This window comes from Strix aluco, chromosome 7, assembly GCF_031877795.1.
Source record: "Strix aluco isolate bStrAlu1 chromosome 7, bStrAlu1.hap1, whole genome shotgun sequence".
Lineage (NCBI taxonomy): Eukaryota > Metazoa > Chordata > Aves > Strigiformes > Strigidae > Strix > Strix aluco.
Window position 1 is genome coordinate 862133 of NC_133937.1, and position 22810 is coordinate 884942.

The 22810-nt window shown below is 39.6% G+C and overlaps 1 protein-coding gene across 2 annotated transcripts in view; it reads left to right on the forward strand.

Moving 5' to 3' along the window:
• PRKG1 (protein kinase cGMP-dependent 1) overlaps positions 1-22810 on the forward strand; it is a 533626-nt gene that overhangs the window by 58938 nt on the left and 451878 nt on the right. For both annotated transcript variants that reach the window (XM_074830170.1, XM_074830169.1), the window contains exon 2: positions 8068-8234. In XM_074830170.1, the coding sequence (XP_074686271.1) occupies positions 8068-8234 (167 nt within the window). The remainder of the gene's footprint in view (positions 1-8067; positions 8235-22810) is intronic.

Consider the following 22810-nt stretch of genomic DNA (forward strand, 5'->3'; position numbering starts at 1 on the left):
AACTGTAAGTTGTATTTAAGTACAAGAAAAATTAAAATGGTGGGGTTATTTTCCTTTTTTACAGGTTTAGGTTAGGGCACAGTTACTTCCCCTGTTGCTTGTCTCTTTAAACAAAATGTCAATTAAAAAAAAAAAATTAGTGTACTCTTCTCAAGAGCATATTCTTCCATCCGACTATGCAGTAACAGTCTTGTCTGAAGATGCTTAAGATTCTACTCAGAAATTTCCTCTTGCAACTTGAAGATACGCTGTGAGTTTTATGTTGTGGGAAAGGCAAGCGTTGTAAAGAAAATCCACAAGTTTGTTTAAGGGCTTTCATGTTACTCAGTCCTGGACTTGAATCCTACTCTTATTTCCAGTTAATGAGACAAGAATAGCTCTCTGGAGTTATATTTAAAATTCCCCTTAAGAAATATTCAAAGTGGTCTTTATCCGTAGCCAAAACAAACAGCTAATGTTGAGTTATCAACTATTAATGGCATTACAATCCAAACAAGACCCAAATTTTACCTAAAAATCTGGGCTTCTCTGTACTGTTCTGCTCCTAGTAGTAAGTAGCAAAAGAAGATTCCTTTCTTCACTTGCAGACTTTAGTATTTAAAGATATTATGCAGTCTCATGCACTCCAGAAAGCTATAGTTCCTCTTGCATTGCTGTCATGCAAAAAGTATATACTGCCCTAAGCTGTGCATGTTTGTTACCGCCTTTAATGCAAAATCTTCCGGAGCAGTCGGGGATAACCCTCCACCTTTCCGTGATTGACTTGGCACAAATTATTTTTCTAAGAACATAAACACTTTGGCTGCAAACCCTGCTTTCCTGAGGCCTACGGACTTCAAGTTGGTGACTGAGGGATCAAATAATAATCTTGCAAAGTTCTGCTTTCTGCCTCTATTTCTTATGTAGGAACTAAGAACCTACAATAAGTAACACAACCTGTTGAGAAGTGATGAGTGCAAGGAAAAGATTTTGACTGCTGTCTCTTGTTGACTGTCATTTTAATATCATGGAGAGCTTTGTGATTTTTGACTGTTATTTTTTAACCTCTCTATATTTGGCCAGGCCGCAGTATTCATAAACAGAGCCAAGAAGGTAAAGTATGCAGAGAAATACATAGAGGATCTATGGGCTACCTGATGGATTGAATAATTTTGCAGTAAGTAATAGCAATGTTTTAGTAAGGCTGCTGTATCTTTATATTTACTGCTTTTTAGAAGGTGTGGGCTTTTCTGTTGTGGCAGGGAGCATATCTATAGAGAACATTTAAAACACCTTATTCAAATTACTAACTTGTCCATTCTTGGTGTCAGATTAAACATACATCCTTCCATCAGAGATTTTCTTTAGTTTTGTTGGTTAAAGAGATGAAAAGGTTCATAATTGGTAACTCAGTGTTTCGGTGTTAACTAGGCTGGGAACTGAATCGCTGAGGTCCTATTTCCAGAGCAGCGTGTGAGTATGTGTTCTAGTCTTACATACTCTTTTAAGTACACAAAAGCTTAAAAACATAGTTAAGAGCTCTGTGAATGTGGGCTTTGAGCAAAAAGCTTTCCCAAACCTGCTAGAAGCTTGCAGCCTTTGCTTTTTGTGTTACTTGGAACGGACGCCCCCTTATGAAATGCAGGTATGTCTAGGTACAACTTAAAAAAAAATCTGTTTAACACTTTTTGCAGTGTATTTCTATCCTGCTGAATAGTTATTGGTAATCTGGAGCAGGCATAATACTTGGCCATGTTTTCTCTTTTTAAAGAAGTTTTTTTTTTTTTTTTTTTTTCCCATGGCCACATTTTGTAGAAGTAAAGGCTTTTAAACATTTCACGGTGTGGATTTTAAACAGATGGTTGTTGTAGGGATTGTCTGGACTCTTGTATCACTCGTCATATTCTGGGACAGATGTTGCAGATTTTTTCACATGTTTCTTACCTACTGAAATCAGTTTAATTCCTTGTGGAGGGTTATGGATTTGGAAGCTCCCAAAAAAGTAGTGCTTGGGCATAAGTTTCTACAAATACGCTTGATAGGTTTCATTGGTGGATAGATGTAAAGGATGTGTATTTAATTTGGATTTTTACAGCAATAATGAAACAGCACAAAAAAAGATGCCACTGGTCATAGTAGCTTTGAGGAGGGTTTATCACACGAGTAAACAAGGAGTTCTCATCTCCCAGGGAGCTGCACTTTTGCTGCTTTAAACTTCAGCCCTGGCAGTAAGCTCTGTCTCTCTGCTTGGTCAAATTCCTGTAGATGTTTCCCTCCTAAATACAGGGCTTTAGGTCATTAGTAGTAATTGGCAGACTTCTGATGGGGGAGGCTCTAGAAAAAATACTCCTTCCCCCATTAGTATTGGCATAAAAGTTCATATTGAAAAGTTGTATTTAAAGTTTGAAGAGAGGAACGGCTAAAGAAAAGGTCTTGTGTATTTTTTTCTTCTTCTCAACTATTAATACAAAACGTACTTTTTCATTCCCTTTTTTGAGACAACTTCCAGCCTGTCTGCCTAGTACATTGCTTTTCATTTTTCTGGCTGGTAGTTTCAAATAGTTTTGGTACATAGCTGTGGTGGTATACTGGTGAACACCATAAAATTCAGATCTGCTCCCAGCTGCTCTGTGTCACTGTTGTCTAAATTGAACTCTTCATTCCCTTTATTCTTCCTGATCCACCTCTGTTTAATCAGCTCTTGCCAGCAGTAGATTACCTGGAGAGTGGTACCCGTGTAGCTACTGCTGCTCGCTTTGAATGTCAGGATCCTGCAAACTCCACTGCAAACTGATGCTGTACCAGCACAGTACGTGTCAAGGAGGGCTTTGCATTGCTCTAAGTGTCCCTAGATGTATATGGCAGTAGGCTTTGCATCCGCACTTAAATTCTTCCCTTCCTTGAACTCAGCAAGCGGCTTTTCTGATGTTGAAATAGGACCTTTTGGGACGAAGGTTCACTTTTTGTTTTAATATTTATCGTATGTGCCTGAAGATACAAATCTAGCATAGAGAATGGGGTTTCTTTGCTGTGGGTGAAGAGCCTGCGATGACTATTCATTCAGCTCTTTGTAATATGTAAATTACTCTCAGGATAACAACAGGCTGTAATTCGGGCTTTGGTATTTTACTCTGTACATTGCACACCACTGTAGCATTAACTTTGCTTCTCTTGTGGGGCTGCATAACATCCCAGGTTTTTTTGGGTCTGCTGCAAATCAAAATTTTTACCTTCTGCCTTCATGCTTGTTTGAGTAGCCAGTGGATGTTAGCAGCAGGGTTTTGAGCAGAATGCTTGGCCAGATTCTGCCTTTTATGGCCACTGCAATAAGATAATACAAGCCTTCTCCAGCACAGCTGAAACACGGGCTCTGTGCAGAGTCCCTGTCTGCTGAGACAGAAAACGTGGCTATATTTTTTTCCAGGCATTTTTCTGCTCCCAAGCTGTCATGCTTGGCTTGCTGTGGGGGTTGGTGGCTGGCTCTGATCTGGCTTGAGAACCAGACCAGCCCCCAGTACAGGATTAGGAGGTGTGTGAATTAATGCACATTTATAGGCTTTGCTCTGAGAGGCATTTGCAACCATTTTTACGTATTAAGTGTATTTTTAGCAAACTTCTTAAGGCGCTTTTTGCATGACTTCTGCAAATTAGAATGCAATTAGCTTCTTCCTACTGTTGCCTTATTAATTACTGTGATGGACTTAAACTGATTTGGGAAAGGATGTATCGCAGAGGATTGTGCCCTTTTTTTTTTTTTTTTTTAAACTGTTCGTCAAGTCTGCATCGCATTTGATCATTAATCTTTTAGAAAAATAGTAGTGGCTTAGTGCCAGGTTCCTTCCTCCGGAGAGTAAAGATGACAACAACTACTTTCTACTCGGACTGACCCTCTGCATTAGGAGCCGTTCAATTCAGCGCTGAGTAAATATTCATGAAAATGACCCCATCTTAAAACAGGGTTATTTGGAAATAGTCTGTTCCCTTACAAATATTGTAGTTGATTTTGTTTGCAGATTGTTTCTGTTAGAAACTTGAATCAGAAAATACAGAATAAATACTTTTTGAAAATAAGACGTAATGAAACAGCTGTATCTTGTTTAAACCACTTACTTGCAATAGCAAGAGTGTGCTTTTGACCATTTTGAATACCTTTTCTGTATTACTAGGTAGATCTGTGTATTCACACATCTGGGATAGATGCTGTTTTAAAACACTAATGATGATGATTAAAGAATGGTGTGGTTTAGAACAGCCTTTATTATGGAATAATCGTAAAATCCGAGTTAATTTATAGGTTTTTGAGTTTCATTTCATCTAAAAACAAATATAAAAGAAAAAAATGTATTTACCTGAAATTGGACCTGTGAATCATATTGAAAGAAAACTGTGTAACAGAACAATGTAGAAGTTGCTGAAGGGCTGGCATGTGTAAGTATGGGGGAATGGTAATCTACATTGCATGAATAATTTTTTGAATTATTAGAGTGACGAATATTCTCTTGCAGGGAACAATAGAGTAACTTATTGTAGCTCTGACAATGTATTTTTAGTATCAACTAATTTTCAAATATGTCAAACTAAGCTTTTTATTTATTTTTTTTAAAGATGAATGGCCTATTTCCTAATGAAAACGTTTGTAGCTTACAAACTATGAAGCATGGTTTAGTCTGATGTGAATACATTCATAAATATGCAGTTGGGTCTCAAGGTGCTTGTTCCTGCAGCCAGCAGTGTTTATGGGCAGCTGGAGGTGCTTTCTTTTTATGCTGTGCTCTTTGTATTTGAAGTGTCATTTTAACTAATTATCCTTAAATAGTAATATCTATTTTGGTTATATTCAAGCGTGACTGAGTTATTATCCAGATCATCCTATGGAGATACTTACTTTTAAGATGCTTAGATGTGGCAGAGATGAAACTGCATTATTGATGTCCCGGCTGGCGCATTTTTCCTCTTAATGGATGTATTTTGTATTGTTGTTAAAAGGGTTTGAATGACTTAGTGGGCATCTGAGCTTTAATTTCTCTGATATTTCTATGTTGAAGGGCAGAGGCTGTGAATCCCTTGGTTCAGATGTACTCCTAGACTGTAATAATACCATTAAGCTCATAAATTCCCTAAATTTCATAGAATCATAGAATGGTTTGGGTTGGAAGGGACCTTAAAGATCATCTAGTTCCAACCCCCCTGCCACGGGCACAGACACCTTCCACTAGCCCAGGTTGCCCAAAGCCCCGTCCAACCTGGCCTTGAACCCTTCCAGGGAGGGGGCAGCCACAGCTTCTCTGGGCAACCTCTGCCAGGGCCTCACCACCCTCACAGTAAAAAATTTCTTCCTTGCATCTAATCTAAATCTGCCCTCTTTCAGTTTAAAACCATTACCCCTCATCCTATCCCTACACCCCCTGATCAAGAGTCCCTCCCCCCTTTCCTGTAGCCCCTTTAAGTCCTGGGAGGCCGCTCTAAGATCTCCCCAGAGCCTTCTCTTCTCCAGCTGAACACCCCCAACTCTCTCAGCCTGTCCTCACAGGGGAGGTGCTCCAGCCCCCCGAGCATCTTCGTGGCCTCCTCTGGACCCGCTCGAGCAGGTCCGTGTCTTTCTTATGTTGGTGCCCCCAGAGCTGGACACAGCACTGCAGGGGGGTCTCACGAGAGCAGAGCAGAGGGGGAGAATCCCCTCCCTCGCCCTGCTGCCCACACTGCTCTGGGTGCAGCCCAGGACACGGTTGGCTTTCTGGGCTGCCAGCGCAGTTACCGGGTCATGTTCAGCTTCTCATCACCCAACACCCCCAAGTCCTTCTCCTCAGGGCTGCTCTCAGTAAGTTTGTTCATGTCGTGTATGTTTTGCTGCTTCTCCCCAAAACAGACTTCAATGGACATTCCTAGCCCCTGTGCTGCTCCTTCGCTGTTGTTTAGACCAAATTTCCCAGATCCTTTTCAAATCCTTCACCGTGCTGGATTCTGACAAGAAAAGCATTGTTTTTTACTGAGGGCCAGGGAGGTCTGACTTGAACCACGTCTGAATTCCCTCCGGTCTCTTGTGGGTATTCTTACAAACACTCCACTTGAAAGGGTGACTTTATTTTATCAAGGAGAAAGCCTCATTTTGAGCGTCAAAATGAAATAAATGGCTGAAATTGTAATGCTAGTTGATATGAGTAATGTGAAAGCTTTTATTATGCTTTTGTCTTTGGCAGGCAGTTTGAGTAATGCTAATAATTAGTGCCTTTGTTAGGAGGATTTGGGGGACCTGTGGGGGTGGCTAAGACTGAAAGAGCAGTACTGAGTGAAGGCAGAGCATAGAAAGTGTAGTCTCACACTAGCACAGGAGGAGGGAATAAGGAAATCGGGTTATCTGTCATCTGGTCAGCCTTACAAATTACCAGCTTCTTGCATTACTGAAAGCAAGAAATAACACAGATGTAAGTTTTTCTGGTGGTTTTTATTTGCAAGCACAAGGAATTGGAGTGACAGCATGTGAAGTAAAATTAAATTTCTCAAGAGCAAAACGGTTTTGTAGCAGTCCGAGTCTGTGTCGTCTTGCAGACAGTACTTGAAAAGTCTGGTCTGCTTCCCATCCTGCTCTTCAGCTGGGTCAGTACTGGTGGACTCTGATGTAAAATAGCGTGTTTTGTCGAAACATCCTCAAAACAATCAAAAGCATAAAAAGCATCTTAAACGTTAACAAATTGAATCTGTGCTGCGTATAACCTTGAGGCATACTTTAAAAGGACTGTAGCATGGGTATAATATCCCCACGGCTGTCTGGCTGGTTTTGGGCTTCTGAAGTCCCAATTTGGCGCTTTTTCAAGAAGACACAATCAATTAATGTATCTTTCTTTGAAAACCTTGTTTCATATTCTTATTTCAAAAAGGCAAAACTCTTTTGAATGCATAAGCTCTGCAGGTAGCTGTCATCTGCCTGGGCTATGTTCACAATAGCAAATTGTTCAGCCCACAGAAGTGAAGATGCAGAGTGAGAAATGAAGGGCCAAGAACCTGGTGTCCAGCCTGCAGGTGTTTTAGGGGCTTTAGTTTTGGTCTAGATACAGATTTAGCATTCTCAGTTGTTCATTTGCACAGGTTGCGTTAGGAGTTTTTTGTAAAATGTCGTAACAGGGTGGTTACGCTGCATTAGCAGATGGATGAAGTTGAACTTGACAGTCTGAAGGGAAGATTGGAGGGTTCACCTGAGCATGACTCGCGTGCGGTGAGCACTTTAGTTGTAGAAAATGAAAGAATCTCAGGAAAATCGGGGAAAACATAGTTGGTTTTGTTGCATATTTTCTGTCATAAAATACACTGGCAGAGGCACTTCTAGAGAGAGCAGGTTGTATTACATACCCATTTGGGTAGTCTCCCAGAGAATGCTTGGACTTTGAGTTCTGAAATCTGTCTCTTCAGAAACAACTCATTCCTTACTCAACTTTGCAAAGTGGCTACTAAGAACTCCAGAATTCCAACCTCATGGCATGCCAAACCAAAATTGCACGTATAATTGCGCATATGCACACTGATACAATTTTGGAATTTTCCGTTTAGTCATCACAGAAATGAATTAATGGTGGTGTTATTCCTGTAACAGTGGTGCCTCCTCTAGTGAATATAATGGCCTTTGGCGTTTGATTAATACTCAAAGAATCAGTGCAGTATCACGCTTTTGTGTGCTCCAGTTTGTATAATTTAATAGAAAATATAATAAACTAAGTCATAAATCCTTTAACTTCTTGATTGTATTTCCTTTGAGTTTTGTATATGGAAGATATTTCAAGTAGCTATGTTATTCTTTGGTATTATTATAGATGTGAAACTTGGAGCTAAAAGAGGATCTTGCAATCACATGAAATCTATTTTTATTTCAATACTGGATGTATCTAAAACTTATTTACTAAAAATAATTACAAGTTAACGTTTTTGTAATTTTTTTTCTTCTCTGCAGATGGACTTTATCAGATTTTTAGGGCAAATTTTGGATTTCTTTTCCAAGGCAATACTCATTGGGGCGCCATGTGGTTGTGCTAAAGTTCACATGCTATTAATGAGCTCGGCTGATGGTCATGTGGGTAAATCTTGTCTTTTTTGCCTCAGGTCCAAGGAGCTAATAAAGGAAGCGATCCTTGACAATGACTTCATGAAGAATCTGGAACTGTCTCAGATCCAGGAGATTGTGGATTGTATGTATCCCGTGGAGTATGGCAAAGACAGCTGCATCATCAAGGAAGGAGATGTGGGTTCCCTGGTGTATGTCATGGAAGGTACGGTTTAAAAAGCTTATATTTATTTCTTTTTTTATCAACACATGTAGAGATGAAAACTTTATTTCATGGGAAAAATCGTTTCAAAGAAAGAAGTTAAGGACGTTGTCTAAATATGGTTGTTGAAAAATTGTGTGGACTACTTCTGCCTGGAAAATTTCTGACTAGATTTGTGTGCCTCCCTATATAAAGAAAGAAGGTGAAAGCTGTTAACCTTGCACTGAGATCCGTTGGAATAAACCTTCACTAAATATAGTTCTTTGGCTTTCAGGCAATAGCAATGGTTTGCTATATAAATTAGGGACTTAACAGAAAGAATGGTGTTATGGAAATGAGAAATGACTGTAAAACAAGGAGAAAATGGTCATGGCTCGCTACCTTATAGGGCATTGTGAGGACAAGCTTATAAATGTTGATAAAGAACATGGGGCTCTCTGCAGAAGCAACGTGTTGTAAAATAGAAAATGGTATTTTTCTGTCCTGTGCACGAAATAAGTGTAGCATCTGCAGTTTAGCACGTCTGATTTGTCACAGTATGTGTTGTGGCAGGGTTTTGTTTTCTTGGTGGAACTTGAGAGCAGTGGATATTCTGCTATTCTTGGGAGCCGTCAGTTTTCTGAAAATCTCTTAATGGGATTGGTGTTGCCAGTGCTCTGCTTCTCCAAAATGTCATCTATTTGCATTTTGTGTCTTATTTTTTCCAAGTTCTCTATCTAGCTCTTCACATGTCAAATTGGGCACGTCATTATATATGTTTTCTTTTTAAAGGAAGTGTATGTTCATCTGTAGGAGTTACTGAGCTTGATCAAACCTCATGTCCATCTACTGTGGCATCCCTCTTCTGAGAGCGATAATGAGTTCTGAGGCACGTGTCACTGTTTTAATTCAACTAATGCAACAAGCAAATTCTCAGCTTGATTTGGTACAATGCAAATGGATAGAAGCTTATAAAATTATTCTTGCTCCTTACCAGAGCCATCTGGTAGACTTGCAAGTTGACCCGTTAATACCTAAGGGGAACGGAGATTTCTTGCTTGCCCGTATCTTTAGAGCAAATATGGAAAAGCTGCAGGTTATGTATAACTTGTGTGTTTACATGTACATGTGGAAATTAATTTCTTTTAAACAAAAATATTTTCAAGGCAGTAAGCCATCCTTTAAACGTGGTTTCCTGCCAAACTCTTAATGCTGTATAGTTACAAATGCTTTTTGCTAGCTTCCCAAAACAGCTTTAATGTTCTGTCCTTTTAAGGTCTCAAGGCAGAGGTTTAATTCCTCCAGCTTCTAATATTTTTAAATTTTGCACATTCAAATGGTATTTTGCATTATGAAGTAGTTAGTGGGGAATGCCAAAGCAAATTATATGTTTCCACCCCCATCATTACATGGAAGGATTTAGGTTTTTCAATCCTCCATTTGAATGCAGAGACTACTTTGATGAGGTTCAGGATTTGTTCTACTGCTAAAATAACTGCTTTAAAATAATATTTGAATAGTATTTTTTTGCATGGTAAAATGTGGAGGTTTTTCACTGCACAGCTCTGTGCTTGCTTCCCAAAACACCACCACGTCAGAGGCATGCTCACAGTATTTTTGCTGCATGGCTGCTTTTGGATGTTGTGTTCAATGTTGTCCAGTGATAAACCTTGACAGGAAACTGTCAAGGACAGGAATCTGTCAAGGACAGGAAACCTTGACAGGAAACTGTCAAAATCAGTGTATATCTCCTGCTGAGCCTTTTTACATTCTTTGGAGAGGTTTTTTTGGGGGATTTACAGGCAGACCTGTTCCCACCACGGTTTAGAGTATTGAACACAGTTTGGTACTCAAATGACCCTTTATTTGATACATCTGATGATGATGTACTATTACTGTCATTTCCTTGAATTTACCAGATGTTTGTAATTGTTGGTCCAGACTCTATTCCTGAATTCTTGCTTGTTGTCTTCTGAAGCAATTGTGTGTCAAAGACAACTTTTGTGTCCTTTGGGCGCTTTAGCTTAACCTTGCTCTTCTGGAAGCCCTCTATGTATGAGGGCATGACTTGGCTCTCCCCCAGTCTTCGGTTGGTCTCATAACTTAATTTAAGATTATTCAGATAGCTCTGTAAATATGCATAATGCTTTACAAACGAAATTATGAAGAGTTTATAGTCTATGTTTAGACATAATGCAATGAGTGATGATGAAGTAATGGAAATGGAAGAAGATGTTATCAAATGGGTTGGATTATGGTTAGGAGAACAGGCTCACTAGCTCATTTTGACTTATCATTCTGTGTCCTCTCAGTTATTAACACCCCCCACCGCCCCACAATTATAAACTTTATTCTTTACAAAACTCTACTGGAGAAACACATCTTTATAAGTATTACTGAGAGGTATTTTCTCAAAAATCAAATAAATGCTGTGTTTCTTCCTTTAATTCCTCTTTCTTTCCTTACTTGGACTTATAGCTGTGATTAACATGAATAAAAATTACTCTTGTAGAATATTTGATAACCAATATTCTTATGTTTGTTTATAATTTATGATTCAGAGTTTAGATAGAGCCTCTTACTGGAAATCTGAGTTATATATTGGTGAAGTTTCACATTTTTAAATAATAATTTAAGTAAAACGGATTTGAAAACATCCGTCATTTTCACTGTTACTTTCTGTGTTCTCATTTATCATGGTGAAGCAGTAGTAGTGTCTGTTTTAATTTTCCCCTCTAGACACAAGGACTCTACTAGTCCTAGTGAGACCTTTATAATTATGATCCTTGAGTATTTTGGTTCCCTACCATGGATGTAAAATTCGTATGTATGTGACACTCGCTGAGCTCAGTGAATCTTAAAAGGCTGGATAATGATGAGTGTTGACCTCCAGACTCTTTCTTCTTCACTATGACTTGATGATGCTTTCTGATGGTAATTCCAGGTTTGCTATGTTCCTTGGGTGGGAATGGCTGTAGCATTGTACCTCAGCAAAGAGTCAGGACAAGGCTTGACACCACTTTTCCATGTTCTCTTTGTTTCTAGCAGAAAGGTAATTTCATGCTGTCCAATCCTGAGTTTACATGTGCAATCATTCATGCATTTGCCCAACCCTACCCACACTAGTAGGCTTGACTCTTTCCCCTCCAGTCATGTGCTCCCATACATGTGATGACTGAGTAGAAACTTTGTATTCTTTGTCCTATTATTCCATGTCTTAACATCAGATTTCCTGCCCTCCCTGTATTTTTTTTTTTAATCAGTCAGGAGTGAGAGCAGCACTGGTACAAACAGGGTGGACTCTAGAGATGAAGAGTCAATTAATACAGTGAAACTTGAGAAAAGACTGAGTTTATTGAAAACATAAGAAGAAAATCTTCCATACATTCTATTATTCAACCTATTACATATCAAACTGCAAAGCTGGGCAGAGAGAAGTGAAACACAGTAAAGGAAAATAGGATACTGATTTAGATGGGGAGACGAGGAGGGAAATGTTCTTGGAGTAGAAATGGTGAAGTGCTATCAGAGGGAGATCAGAATGAGGTACTCAGTTCAAAAGAAAGATGTTCTCTCTATCTGTGGCATGCTGGATAGAGGCGTGTTGAATTTGAGACGTAGGGTTGTTCCTCTGGCATGTGCCATGCTTCAGCTGGATTGGATTTTGTTCATTGGTCCCAACAGGAGGGAAATACCCATCAGATTGAGGACCTCTCAATCCAAACACCCTCTGGCCTGAACATGTACTGATCTGGGAGCTCACTTTTAAGGGTGTTTGCATAGAGTAGCTCTTAAATTGTGCAAAGCTAAGGGAGATGTGTGGTTAGTCTCATCTTCTGAACTTAATAACTGTTGATATGCTCAATCACCTCTAAAAGAGGTGGCTGCCTCAATCCTGGTAGACTTCCCTTTGCTGCGTGCACATCTGGACTTTTTGGACTGGCTCTGGGTTTCTTCAATCTGAAAAGTTTTATGCAAAGAGTTTAGGGTTGTGGGGTTTATTTTTCTGTATAGTTTGTGGTGGTTTTTTTGTTTTATTTTGTTTGTTTGTTTGGTTGGTTTTTTTTTAAAGATTGAAATACAGGTAGGATTTAACTGAAAAGTTGCCTGGTTTTCTAGTGGGCTCCTGCCTGGGCTTTCACAAGATACAGCCCTGAGCAGCTACAGAATGAGAGTTGTGCTTGTCAGAGAGCCCTTTTGGGTCCCTGTCTCCAGGACTTGCTGCACTGAGGCAGATGGGGACCTAGGCAGGAAAGCCCAGGGATTGCTGTTTCTACCAGATTTGAAGCCTTGGAAGTATTGGTTTGGGCTGAGCTTGGACTCTTGTTCTCTTTGGGTCAGTAGTGAGAAAACAAAGCTGTAAGTTAGGACCTGAAACTGAAATTTCTCAGCATGCAGAATCCCAAATTTAGGGCTGCTTTTCTTTTAATAAGTTTAATAAACTTTTTTTTTTTGTTTTGTTTTTTTTTTTTTTTTTCTGGGCTGACTCTAGCCATAGTCTGTGTCGTCTTGGCCAGATTTCCACTTCTAGGGAAATAAGGCCCCCCAGTTCACCTGCTTCAGACTTTCAGGACTACTGCTGGCCCCACCTGCCACTTTATTTCTCCAGCTTCATCCTGCTTGTACTGTTACTTAAGTTTCATCCTTTGGGGTAACTGGGTCCGATGGATTTGTGGCACAGACTGCCTTAGAAATGACTATGTATTAAATGCAGATAACCAAGGATACCTTTGTTCAGTTAACAAAATTCATTAGGTTGATGCCAATGTATTTCTTCCAGAGAGGAGGGAAACCCTAATAGGAGGTACCCTCAGCCAGGCACAGCAACCTCAAGGGCTCCATAAAGAGCACTATTAGATAGGTGTCAGGGTGGGAGAGAAGGTAGCATCTCAATTGGAGCCCAGTGAAAAGTGATCTCTTTATGGCTTTATACTTCACCTGACTTTTTTTAGGACTTTATTTACGGACTATTCTTTGCATTTTAAATATTTGTCTGTTCCTTAGCAGCAGTGCTGTCATCAGGTATCTGTGTGATCAGTAAATAGTAACACAAACTAGATCCTATGCCTGTGAAAGACTTCTCGGGACAAAGACCTTGATTAGGAGGTGAAGAGTTGTTGGATTTGGGTAGTCGTAGCAAACCGTGTTTCCTGAGGAGCATTTTGTACAAGTCAAGCATTTCTCTTCCCCTCCAAAGTTTTCCCTTAAGCCCTATGGGGAGGAACCTGGTTGTAAGGTACTCTTGAGGCAAATGGCACATGTCCATTTGTCCTGGGTGGCTCTCATGACCTATGGAAGAAGGATATATATGAAGTAGCAAGGTAGGAACTGGTATTTCATCAGGTTCTGAAATGGTTTGGGGCAGGGAACACCTCTTAAGATCAAGTTTTAGGCTCTCATGTGAATAACACTCATGTCATTATAAACAGCTGCTCTGCTTTTGTAAGAAACTATGTTCCTTAAGTAACAAGATAACCTCACAGCTTTTGCATATTAACTGAATTGGGTAAAAAGATACCATTAATCTCTAGCAACACCAAAAAAATTTCCCTATGGCTGTGCTTTAAAGGTGGAAATTAACTTATTTGTGATATAAGTGAGTATTCATTAGGGCTGAAATTGCTGGGAGCATTCAACATACATCCTCTGACCACCCACAGCAACAGTATTCCTCCAGGATGATGAGACTGGTAGTGAAAAGGGGAACAAGCGATGCTGTGGATTATACATCTGACCTAGTCTATACTGGCACTCTTGACTCTGCAAGTAAAAGAGTTTTGAGAATAAAATAAACTTATCAGAAATATTACCTTTCTTATGAGAAAGTATATTGCTCTAAGAGTGGTTCAACAGATTATCTTAAAATTTAAATTTCTTTTAGAGCCAAAAAAGTTTCTTGCTGGTTAATCATATTCTGCCTCTAAAATTAGTCCACCACCTCCAGTTTTCTTTAAGGAAGAAAACCAAACATTTTCCCGGTTCTAGTTCTGCAGGTTTGCATTCGTTGACTTCTTTGTCATTATGCCTTCTTCGGGCATAACATTTCTAAAATTTTCTGAAAGCACTTAAAAAATGTGAAAACCTGGAAAGGTCTCTTTCAGAGAGATTCATCTAGATCTGTACCATGTTGACAGGTTGGAGTTATGTGTGGGAGTTACCTCACACTAATGAGGATAAATGTGATATCCCACATCTGAAACCAAATGTTTCCTCTTGTGCTCCCTCTCTGTCTGAACCTGTCAACTGCAGTATGTCAAATTTGATGGTTACATTATGAAAGGAAAATATATCAGCACAGCTGTAGATAAATCAGGTGACAAAGTTCAAGTTTTAGGCTCTCATGTGAATAACAGTCATGCAGTTTTAAACAGATGTTCTGATTTTTTTAGGGAATTATATTAATAGGTGTAAAGACTCCTCCTTTTATGTTTGTTGCTGTTCCCGTAAAGTATGGAAGAAATAATCCAGTGTGCTGGGGGGAAAAGGAAGGTTAAAATACTTGGATTAACTATTTTGTCACTCATGATTTTTGTACTGGCAGTGAGTGCTGTAACATCCTCCCTGACTGTTTGTCCTTCTGCAAATTAACATTGAGGTTGCACCTCTGCACCACAGCTTGAAAACCTGACTGAAGAAAAATAGCTTCGGGCTCCTACTTCTGTAGGCATGAAAAGGGAAGAAGCAGGTTTTTAAGAACCCATGTTGAGAAACAGCCTACACTTCCCCCAGTCCTTGTTTTAGTAGTTTTCCTCTCTTCTTAAATTTCATTTTATTTTTGTCTTCAGTCATGGAGATTTGCCTTTTATTTTTAAAGAAGACTTTGTTTCTTGCTTCATTCTTGGTAGCTTCTCCAAAGCAATGAAGCATCTAATTGTGACTTCCCATGGGCATGTGGTTGTTTGGGAGTCAGATATGTCTTGGGAAGGAACATTTTCCTAGAAACTGCAGGATTTGCCAGGACATCAAGCTTGGTGTTGATAAGGGAAGACAAACAAAGTCTCTGTAGCCATTTGAACTACAGAGAGAAATGCAAGAGGTCATAGAGGACCTCCCATCAGAGGCGGCAGAGCTGTCTGGTCTCAGGCGGGTGAAATCCTCAAAGCAACTCCTCAGTCTCTGGGGATTTTTGCTGTTGAATCAAAACCAAAGCAGGCGTATAGATACTGTTGGTGTTCCTCAAGACATCACCTTGCTGCCTCCTGTGGGTTATCACAGCCTTTGCCTAAGTTTTGTGACTCTCTAAGATTTTATTATCAACCTGTTGGCCAGTGCCCTCACACTTGTTCTCACTTCTGAAGGTGTGCTGGAGTGCATCACCCTTTTCTCTCCTGTTTGCTTTTTCCTAACTGTGCAGTTCTGTCCGTTTTTTCCCCTAACTGGACAATAATCACTGCAGACTCTTGGATGCTACGTGCAGTCATCCACAAATGCTGCATTCAGTCTGTCTTTGTGTCACTCTCTCTCTGACCCCTCTTTTGTCTCTTTATGGACTACTCTCATAAGAATCTGATTTAATAGGATGTATTTGCTCTTCTAGCCCTAGGGTCTTTTAAGGCAGTTCTCTTCTCAGAGAAAGGATTTGGTAGAACTAATTCTTCTAAATGAAAGAGAAATGGAGAACAGAGACCCATTTGGGATTTAAGTAGGCTAAATGACTTTGTTCCCAAGTGCAAGTCCAGAATAGCAAAATGGGGGCAGTAGTACTGCCGCCTTAGTGGAGAGAGTGCATCATGTCTCTTGACCTGCACCACATTTATTTTTATACTGCTGTACACTGTACTTGCAAGAGGTCCCTAATTTTATTATGGTCTGCTACTGTTGTCAGTCCAAACGCATGAGCTTCTCCTTGGTGTTCACCAGCAGTGACGGTGATCATCATCCATCTTAAAGAAAACCATATTGAGGGGTTTGGTGGGGTTTTTTTGGTTGGTGTTTTTTTTTTGTTTTTTTTTTTTTTTTTTTTTTCCCCACAGCTTTGGTGAAAGGATGCTGGCTGGAACAAACTTTATAAACTCTTTAGTCTGTTTTTAATTTGTTTGGTCTCTGGGGCTAAGAGTGAATATGCAGTTTCTCGTTCAGTCAATTAAATCCAGAGACACTGGCTGAACTCTGTGTCTGCTGGGGCATTTCAGGTCAGTCTCATGCTCTGAGAGCACACCCAGAGAGATGGAGTCGAGCCAGTGCAGGTAGAGATTTGCCTGGTCTCATAGTGTTTGTCATGTATACCCACATAGTATCCTCACTAGACTTCCTCCAGATTGGTGGTCCTGCAGACCACCATGAAGTTCCTGCCTTTTTGGTGTAAGACCAGATAGTTTTCAGTGCTCTTTCCAAATATATTCCTGATAACGTAGCTAGGTCCTCTGATATATGTTCCCAGCTTTTTGCATCTCCCAAGGACACTTGGGAGGGTAATAATAGCTGCATCCATTGCAATCAGGGCTTTTCTAACACAATTGAGTCCATTCTGCTTCTAAGACTTATTCTGCCTTTCAGTATGAGTGTTTTGGGTCCCACCTGAGTCTCCAAACCTCATCTCGAGGGATTTGGATCTGCCTTCCCAAGCAAACATCAAAAAATAGCATCTCATTGCACAGGTGTTAGACAGATCTTGAGATTGGAGAGCATTTACTCGTGTCCATAAGGAGCACAGTGCAGGAAGGAATCAATTAGACATTTATGGCAAAGTGGGATTTTCTTGCACAACATGCCAAAAAATCACTAGCCTCTGAAGAAGCTGCATTTCACAGGACTTTCCATTAGTTTTGTGAAAATGTACTGTGGCAGCAGTTTCTTCTTTGCACTCCTCTGTTTAATGTTTTCAGCTGTTTTTTGCCCTCTTTTTTTTTTTTCCTCTTCTCTTCTTCATCCTGATATTCTAGAGTTGGGCAGGAGACAGATTAGGGTTTTTCCTGTGGTCAGAGATACTGCTCCTCACTGGACTCCTGCAGACTTCATGGGTTTCCCATTTGAGTCTTTGTTTTCCCATGGAGATAGGGTGGTATAGTGATTGTTGCTCCTCTGGGAAATTTTCAATCACTCATCAATTATCCTTCCCCACATCTCCCATGTCCAGTTTTAAGACCATTACATATCAGGGCAAGACCATTTTCTAAGGCTCTCTGGTCTTAAGAGATTCTCTAGGATTGATGTCTTCGTTCCAAAGATTACCCTACTGCAGAGCAGACTTTGTGAGGACATGCTGGAGAAGGCAAGGACAGAAATATCAGGTGTCATTCCAGGTGTGCAACACATCTCAGTGCCTGCCTGTTGGAAACTTACCTCTCACGGAGCCTGTGTTTTTTGTAGGGCTTGAAAAATGTCCCTTGGTCATTGCAGTAGCATCAAAAGAGTATTCCTGGAGCTCCTTATGCTACAAATGCACATATGGACCAAAGGAGCAAGGGAGGTTGTTAACCAGGTTCCTTAAAATGTGCTGTCAGTATATGTTTGCACATCTGGTACGGCATCCCCTCTATTGCACAAGTCCTGGGGAAGAGTCTGTAGGACAGAGGAGTGAAGGACTGAGATCTCAAAACATTTCTGATTGCTTCTCTTTCATTACACACTCACCTTTTGGTTGGTGTATCTCTTGAGGATTTCTGTGGAGTTTAGCCCACCTCCTTTGAAGAAGATCAGGTTTGTTTCTAACCCTTAGTTTATGTTTTGAGACTGTTTTATGTCTAGCCTGAATATTTGCAAGAGACTTGGTAATGCTACTTTGAGACCTGCTTATCTTTAATGTAACAATTGTATTATTTTTGGCATTGTTTAATAAGTGTACTTTTATATCACTTGCCCATAATTCCAGTCATGCCCCTAGCTAGGCCTGTGATGAAAAAGGACAACTTAATACATAAGTTTCTATCAACCATGTCTTGATCTACTTGGAAATACTCAGAGCATCTCACTGTAGTTTCTTATAAGTGTTATTAATACCCCGAGAGTGTACCTGGGAAGTGGCAGCATAAGAACAATACTTCCATGACTTGGCAGTCACATGGTTTTTATGGATGCAGCGTGAAAACTTCAATTCAAAAAATCACCAACTTCAAAAAATCACCATAACTTATGCACTGGATCAAAGAATCAACTGTACGTTTGATGCAGCAGTCTGGGTCTCCATCTAAATCTACTTCAGCATTTAACCCAGGGTTTCATGCATCTTCATGGGTTTTTGTGAACTGTAAAAGTTACAAAATCTGTCAGTATGAAGTTGTACCAGAAAGCAGTTTGTTAATCTTTGGAGATTTCTTAACTATTACTTACAGAAATTGGGCGCTATTCCAACTGCTTCCTTTTAGAGTTACTACAATTCATACTAAGATTTGATTTTTCTGTCCCCTTTTTTTTTCTTCTGGAAGTCAAAACTGTGCTTATTTATTGGTTATAAAATTCCACAAGTATTTCTTGCTAAGTATTTTTACATAAATAGGTAAAGTGTGGACTTTTCTGTGTGGCTGCAGTATTGAGAAGTCTTGGGTTTGCAATATTGAGGCTGAGGCTGTGTGAGCACTATTACAAGTGTTTGTTTCTATATTTTTCCAAATTTTTATTTGCTTAAAACCTGTTTACAGCAGTCTTCCAGGATATGATAAATTGAATGTTCAGGTGCTGTGTTCATTTACTGTGTCAGTGTTCGAGAGCCTTGTGCATGGCCTGTCTTTTAGAAAAATTGAGTTGTACAACAGTTTTTCTGAACTGTTGTTTTCATATACTGGACAATAGAAGGCAAATCTTCCACTGTTATCATCTAGTTACTTTAATTTTACAGTGCCTTAATAATTAACTCTTCTAAGAGTAGTTATTTACTGATACTAGTGATGGAGAAGTAAATATTTCTTGCACTTATTACATAAAATGTTCATGAGATGAAATAGGCTACGAAATTATGATGATCACAGTGGAGGTGTTTTATAGGAAGTGATTGCGCTCATGGCAGATACAGTTTGATATTTGTTCTGTATACAGTAATTCTTTTTAAAGCTGGAGAACTAAATCTTAGCACTTTAAATGCAATAAGAGCACTAGAGGTATATAAACATGGTATGGTAATATTGCTACAAGATGTTATGGGAGATATTCTTACTTACCCTTTCTCCTAAAAATGGCTTAAACCAAACTGTAAGTTAGTATATATTTTTTGTAATAGCTCATATGAACCTAACAGACTTTATTAGCAAGATTGCTGAATTGAAGCAAAACACAGTTTACAGAAGGAAAGATGATGGTGTTTTATATGGGCGGTGGGAGCATTATTGTCACCTGAGCTGGGATTTAGGAAAGCAAGCCTGTATAAATCTCACAGGTATTAGAATATGAGCTTACGAAGCAGAAATCCAGTCAAGCGGTGTTCAGAGAGGAGTAATGCGATGCTGTCTGTGACCAGTGTCCTGTGACCTGCCCCTCTGCTCGGCTGAGATGCTGTGTGGGGTGAGCAAATAACCTGTAGCCCACCTGTGCTGATCTTACATACTGACCTCTTCTTAAAGAACACACACACAAACAGCCCCAACCCCTCTATAATTTATGTTAAGGAATAGCAAGAGGATGTACATATATTCTAAGGATATTGTTTGATTAAATAATTCCTTTTCAGTAACGAAAACCTAACCTCGGTTTAGTCTAAGCCAATATTTGGTAGGGGGGGAGGAGAAAATGCAGTCAAAGTTGGGAGCTAATGCCTTCAGACCTATCAAATATAATTTCTTGTAGCTATCTAAATAATCATCATCATCATCATCATCAACCAATTCCAAGTTTCTCAAGGTATTGCCAAACTCTGATCAGTGGGGAGGAGGGACTGTGCAGTGTATAATGGGACTGTACAGTATATAATGCCTTTGTACAAATGCAGCCAAGCACCTCAATAGCTGAGTCTCGTGTCACTGTCCTCATTCAAGTACTGCTGTCAGCACAAGATTCTCTTAGATTTGGATGAGAGAGGACTGCTGGCAGGTTCTTAAGCAATGCTGTAAAAGTTTCAGTGTCAAGATGACCTCAAAACATTTTCGTTTTCAAAATGAACGCCTAGCTTTCTTTGGGATCTGCTCATGTTCACAATGATTTACTACTCTTGCCATTTCATTCATCATTATCTTAGCTTCTCTGAATCTAAAGTTCCTGGTCTCTTTGCAGTGTAGTATTGAGCAAGGCTGGAGCAGATTTACCAAAAGCTCTAACCTTTCTTGCTAGGGAGGGGTATTCATAGTTTATCAGATACATTGTTCTGTAAATGCATTCGTCCACCCTGGTTCATCTGCTGGCAGCCAAATATTCATCTTCCCCTCTTCAGGGAAGAAAATGCATAGGTGTAACCTCTTTAAAAAGATTCCCACTGCACGGGAAACGTAATGATATATTTTTTTCTCCACATAAGAACATAGTTGATGTGCTATTTAGTTTTGTATTTCTCAGCAGTTATGCAAAGACTGCTTTGTCGTTAAGGGGGTTTTATTTACAAAATAAATGGGTGAGATAAAGCCTCATTCATTTTATTAATAGCAGCTGAAAAGGGAGGCACAAATGTCTTTCTTGTCTCCCCTACTGTTCCATGACTCCCTTTTATTGAAACTCCTACAACTGCAATGTAAAATGAAAGGACTTTTCATCATAACAGTATACATGAAAGTTCCTGGATTTTGACCTTTGTTTCTGCCCATTAAAATACGCGGCTATATAATTTAGTCTGTGTATGCAGATAGAAAGACTCTAGTGTTAGCAATCCAAACTATTATTAAAGGAATATTAGAGGCAAAGTGTTCCCTTTTGTTAGTCTTGATTCGCTTTGGATTGCTTGTTTACTTTGAAAGATGATCTACAAAAAAAAAAAGAATCAAACCATGCAAGCCTGTGCCCTTTCTTGCTGCTCTAGGTTGTACAAAGAAAGCTCAAAGTAAACAGTTTGAGGAAGGGGAAGGAGAGAAAGGCTTCCTGCTTCTTGTTTAAACTGGAAAGTCAGGTCACTTCTACCTTGTAAGATTTTTTTCTTTTTAATTTGTAGTGGAAAATGAGAGAGCGAAAACAGGAGAATTGAGAAAGAAAGGGGCTTCTAGTCCATAGATATCCAAGGTCTCCAGTAGTCTAATTGGAAAGTGCACCACACAAATCAGTTGAATTGGAGACACAGAAGTTGTTTTAAGCTGTCTTGGTGACCCTCTGCTTGATGGGTCACCGGCTCAGCCTCTCAAACCCAATCTCCGGTTTATATTTGTCACATAGAATATGATCACTGAGTGCTCAAGACCACTTCTCAGAAGGGTAAAGCATTGCAAATGCTGCTGCTTTTAGCTCCAGTGATGCCAGGCGGTTTGGGTTTGATGTGAGTGGTGACTTAGTCATCACTATTTCATGCAGTAATGGGTGAAATGGGGAAATCCAATGGCAATTCCTCTTGGTAAGGCACACAGGCAAAATTTCTGTATATATCCATGTTCCTTAAACACTTCACTTTGGTTGAACATCTCTTTGCCCCAGGGGAAATTCAGGTGAGATTTCATCTCTCTCATCAGTGGAGAAAAACTCCCACAGATTTGTATGGCCAAGGCTCTCTGAAGGCCAGAAGTTTGACAGGGAGAAATCTGAGAATAAGTAAAAAATAAGGGAATAAAGCCAGGGAGGTGGGGAGGATTATTGTTTCCATTCTGTTGCATGTTTTCTTGTTTTTCATTTTGTTTAATATGTTGGTGCTGATCTCAAACTCCTGTGTAGCCCTTGCAGATGACTTTTGGCGAAAAATGAGAATTTTGCTCTTAGAAAACAAATCTTTAAGATATCGAAAGGTCAGATCAATGTTTGTACTATATTATTCTAAAATAATGGAAATGACAATGTATCCCGGCAGCTGCTATTCCTAGCACATCTAGGCACAGATGATAATTAAATGTAATCTGAATATGTAAGAATTTAAGATTGAAAAACTAATAAAAATAAGATGTTTGTCATCTTTGTGCTAAATATTTTTATAACCTCTCGGTTCTGACTGGAAACAGCTATTTTGTGAAATGGCTAGAACATGAAATAACACTGGGTAGGCTTTCTCATATTATAAATAAAAGCAGCAGCTGAGGTTTGAGATGATGCAGATCTCGAAACGCAATAATCCTGTTGTAGTTATGCAGTCGCATCCTTCCAGTAGAGATCCACCAGGGACGGTTTATCACTGCTGAAATAATATAAACTCTTATCTTGAAGTAGGAGGAAACCTGAAGTTATTTTGTGGCTGGATTGTGGGACTTTTTTTTTTCTGGTAATGATGTATAACTTCACAGGTTTCTTAAAGTTAACCGTATTTTGTGTTGCCTGTTTTTCTTCATCTGCTTCCACCTCTTTTCTGTCTTTGCTCTGAATTTTAGCGCAGACATCTCTGGAAAAACAGTCCTAAGGATCACGGGGTGATTTTTGTCCCTGAACCTGGTAGTTTTCCAATGATCCATTGAGGTTTGTAGTAATCCATGGGGTAGACACTCCACAGTGGCTGAGAAACTGTTAGGTCCCAGTATAGACTTTTGTTAGAGCCAAGTAGTCAACATGCCCTAAAATGACAACTATCTCCAGAGATCTCCTTTAAACACTGCTTTCCTGTGTTAAAATTTGGACTG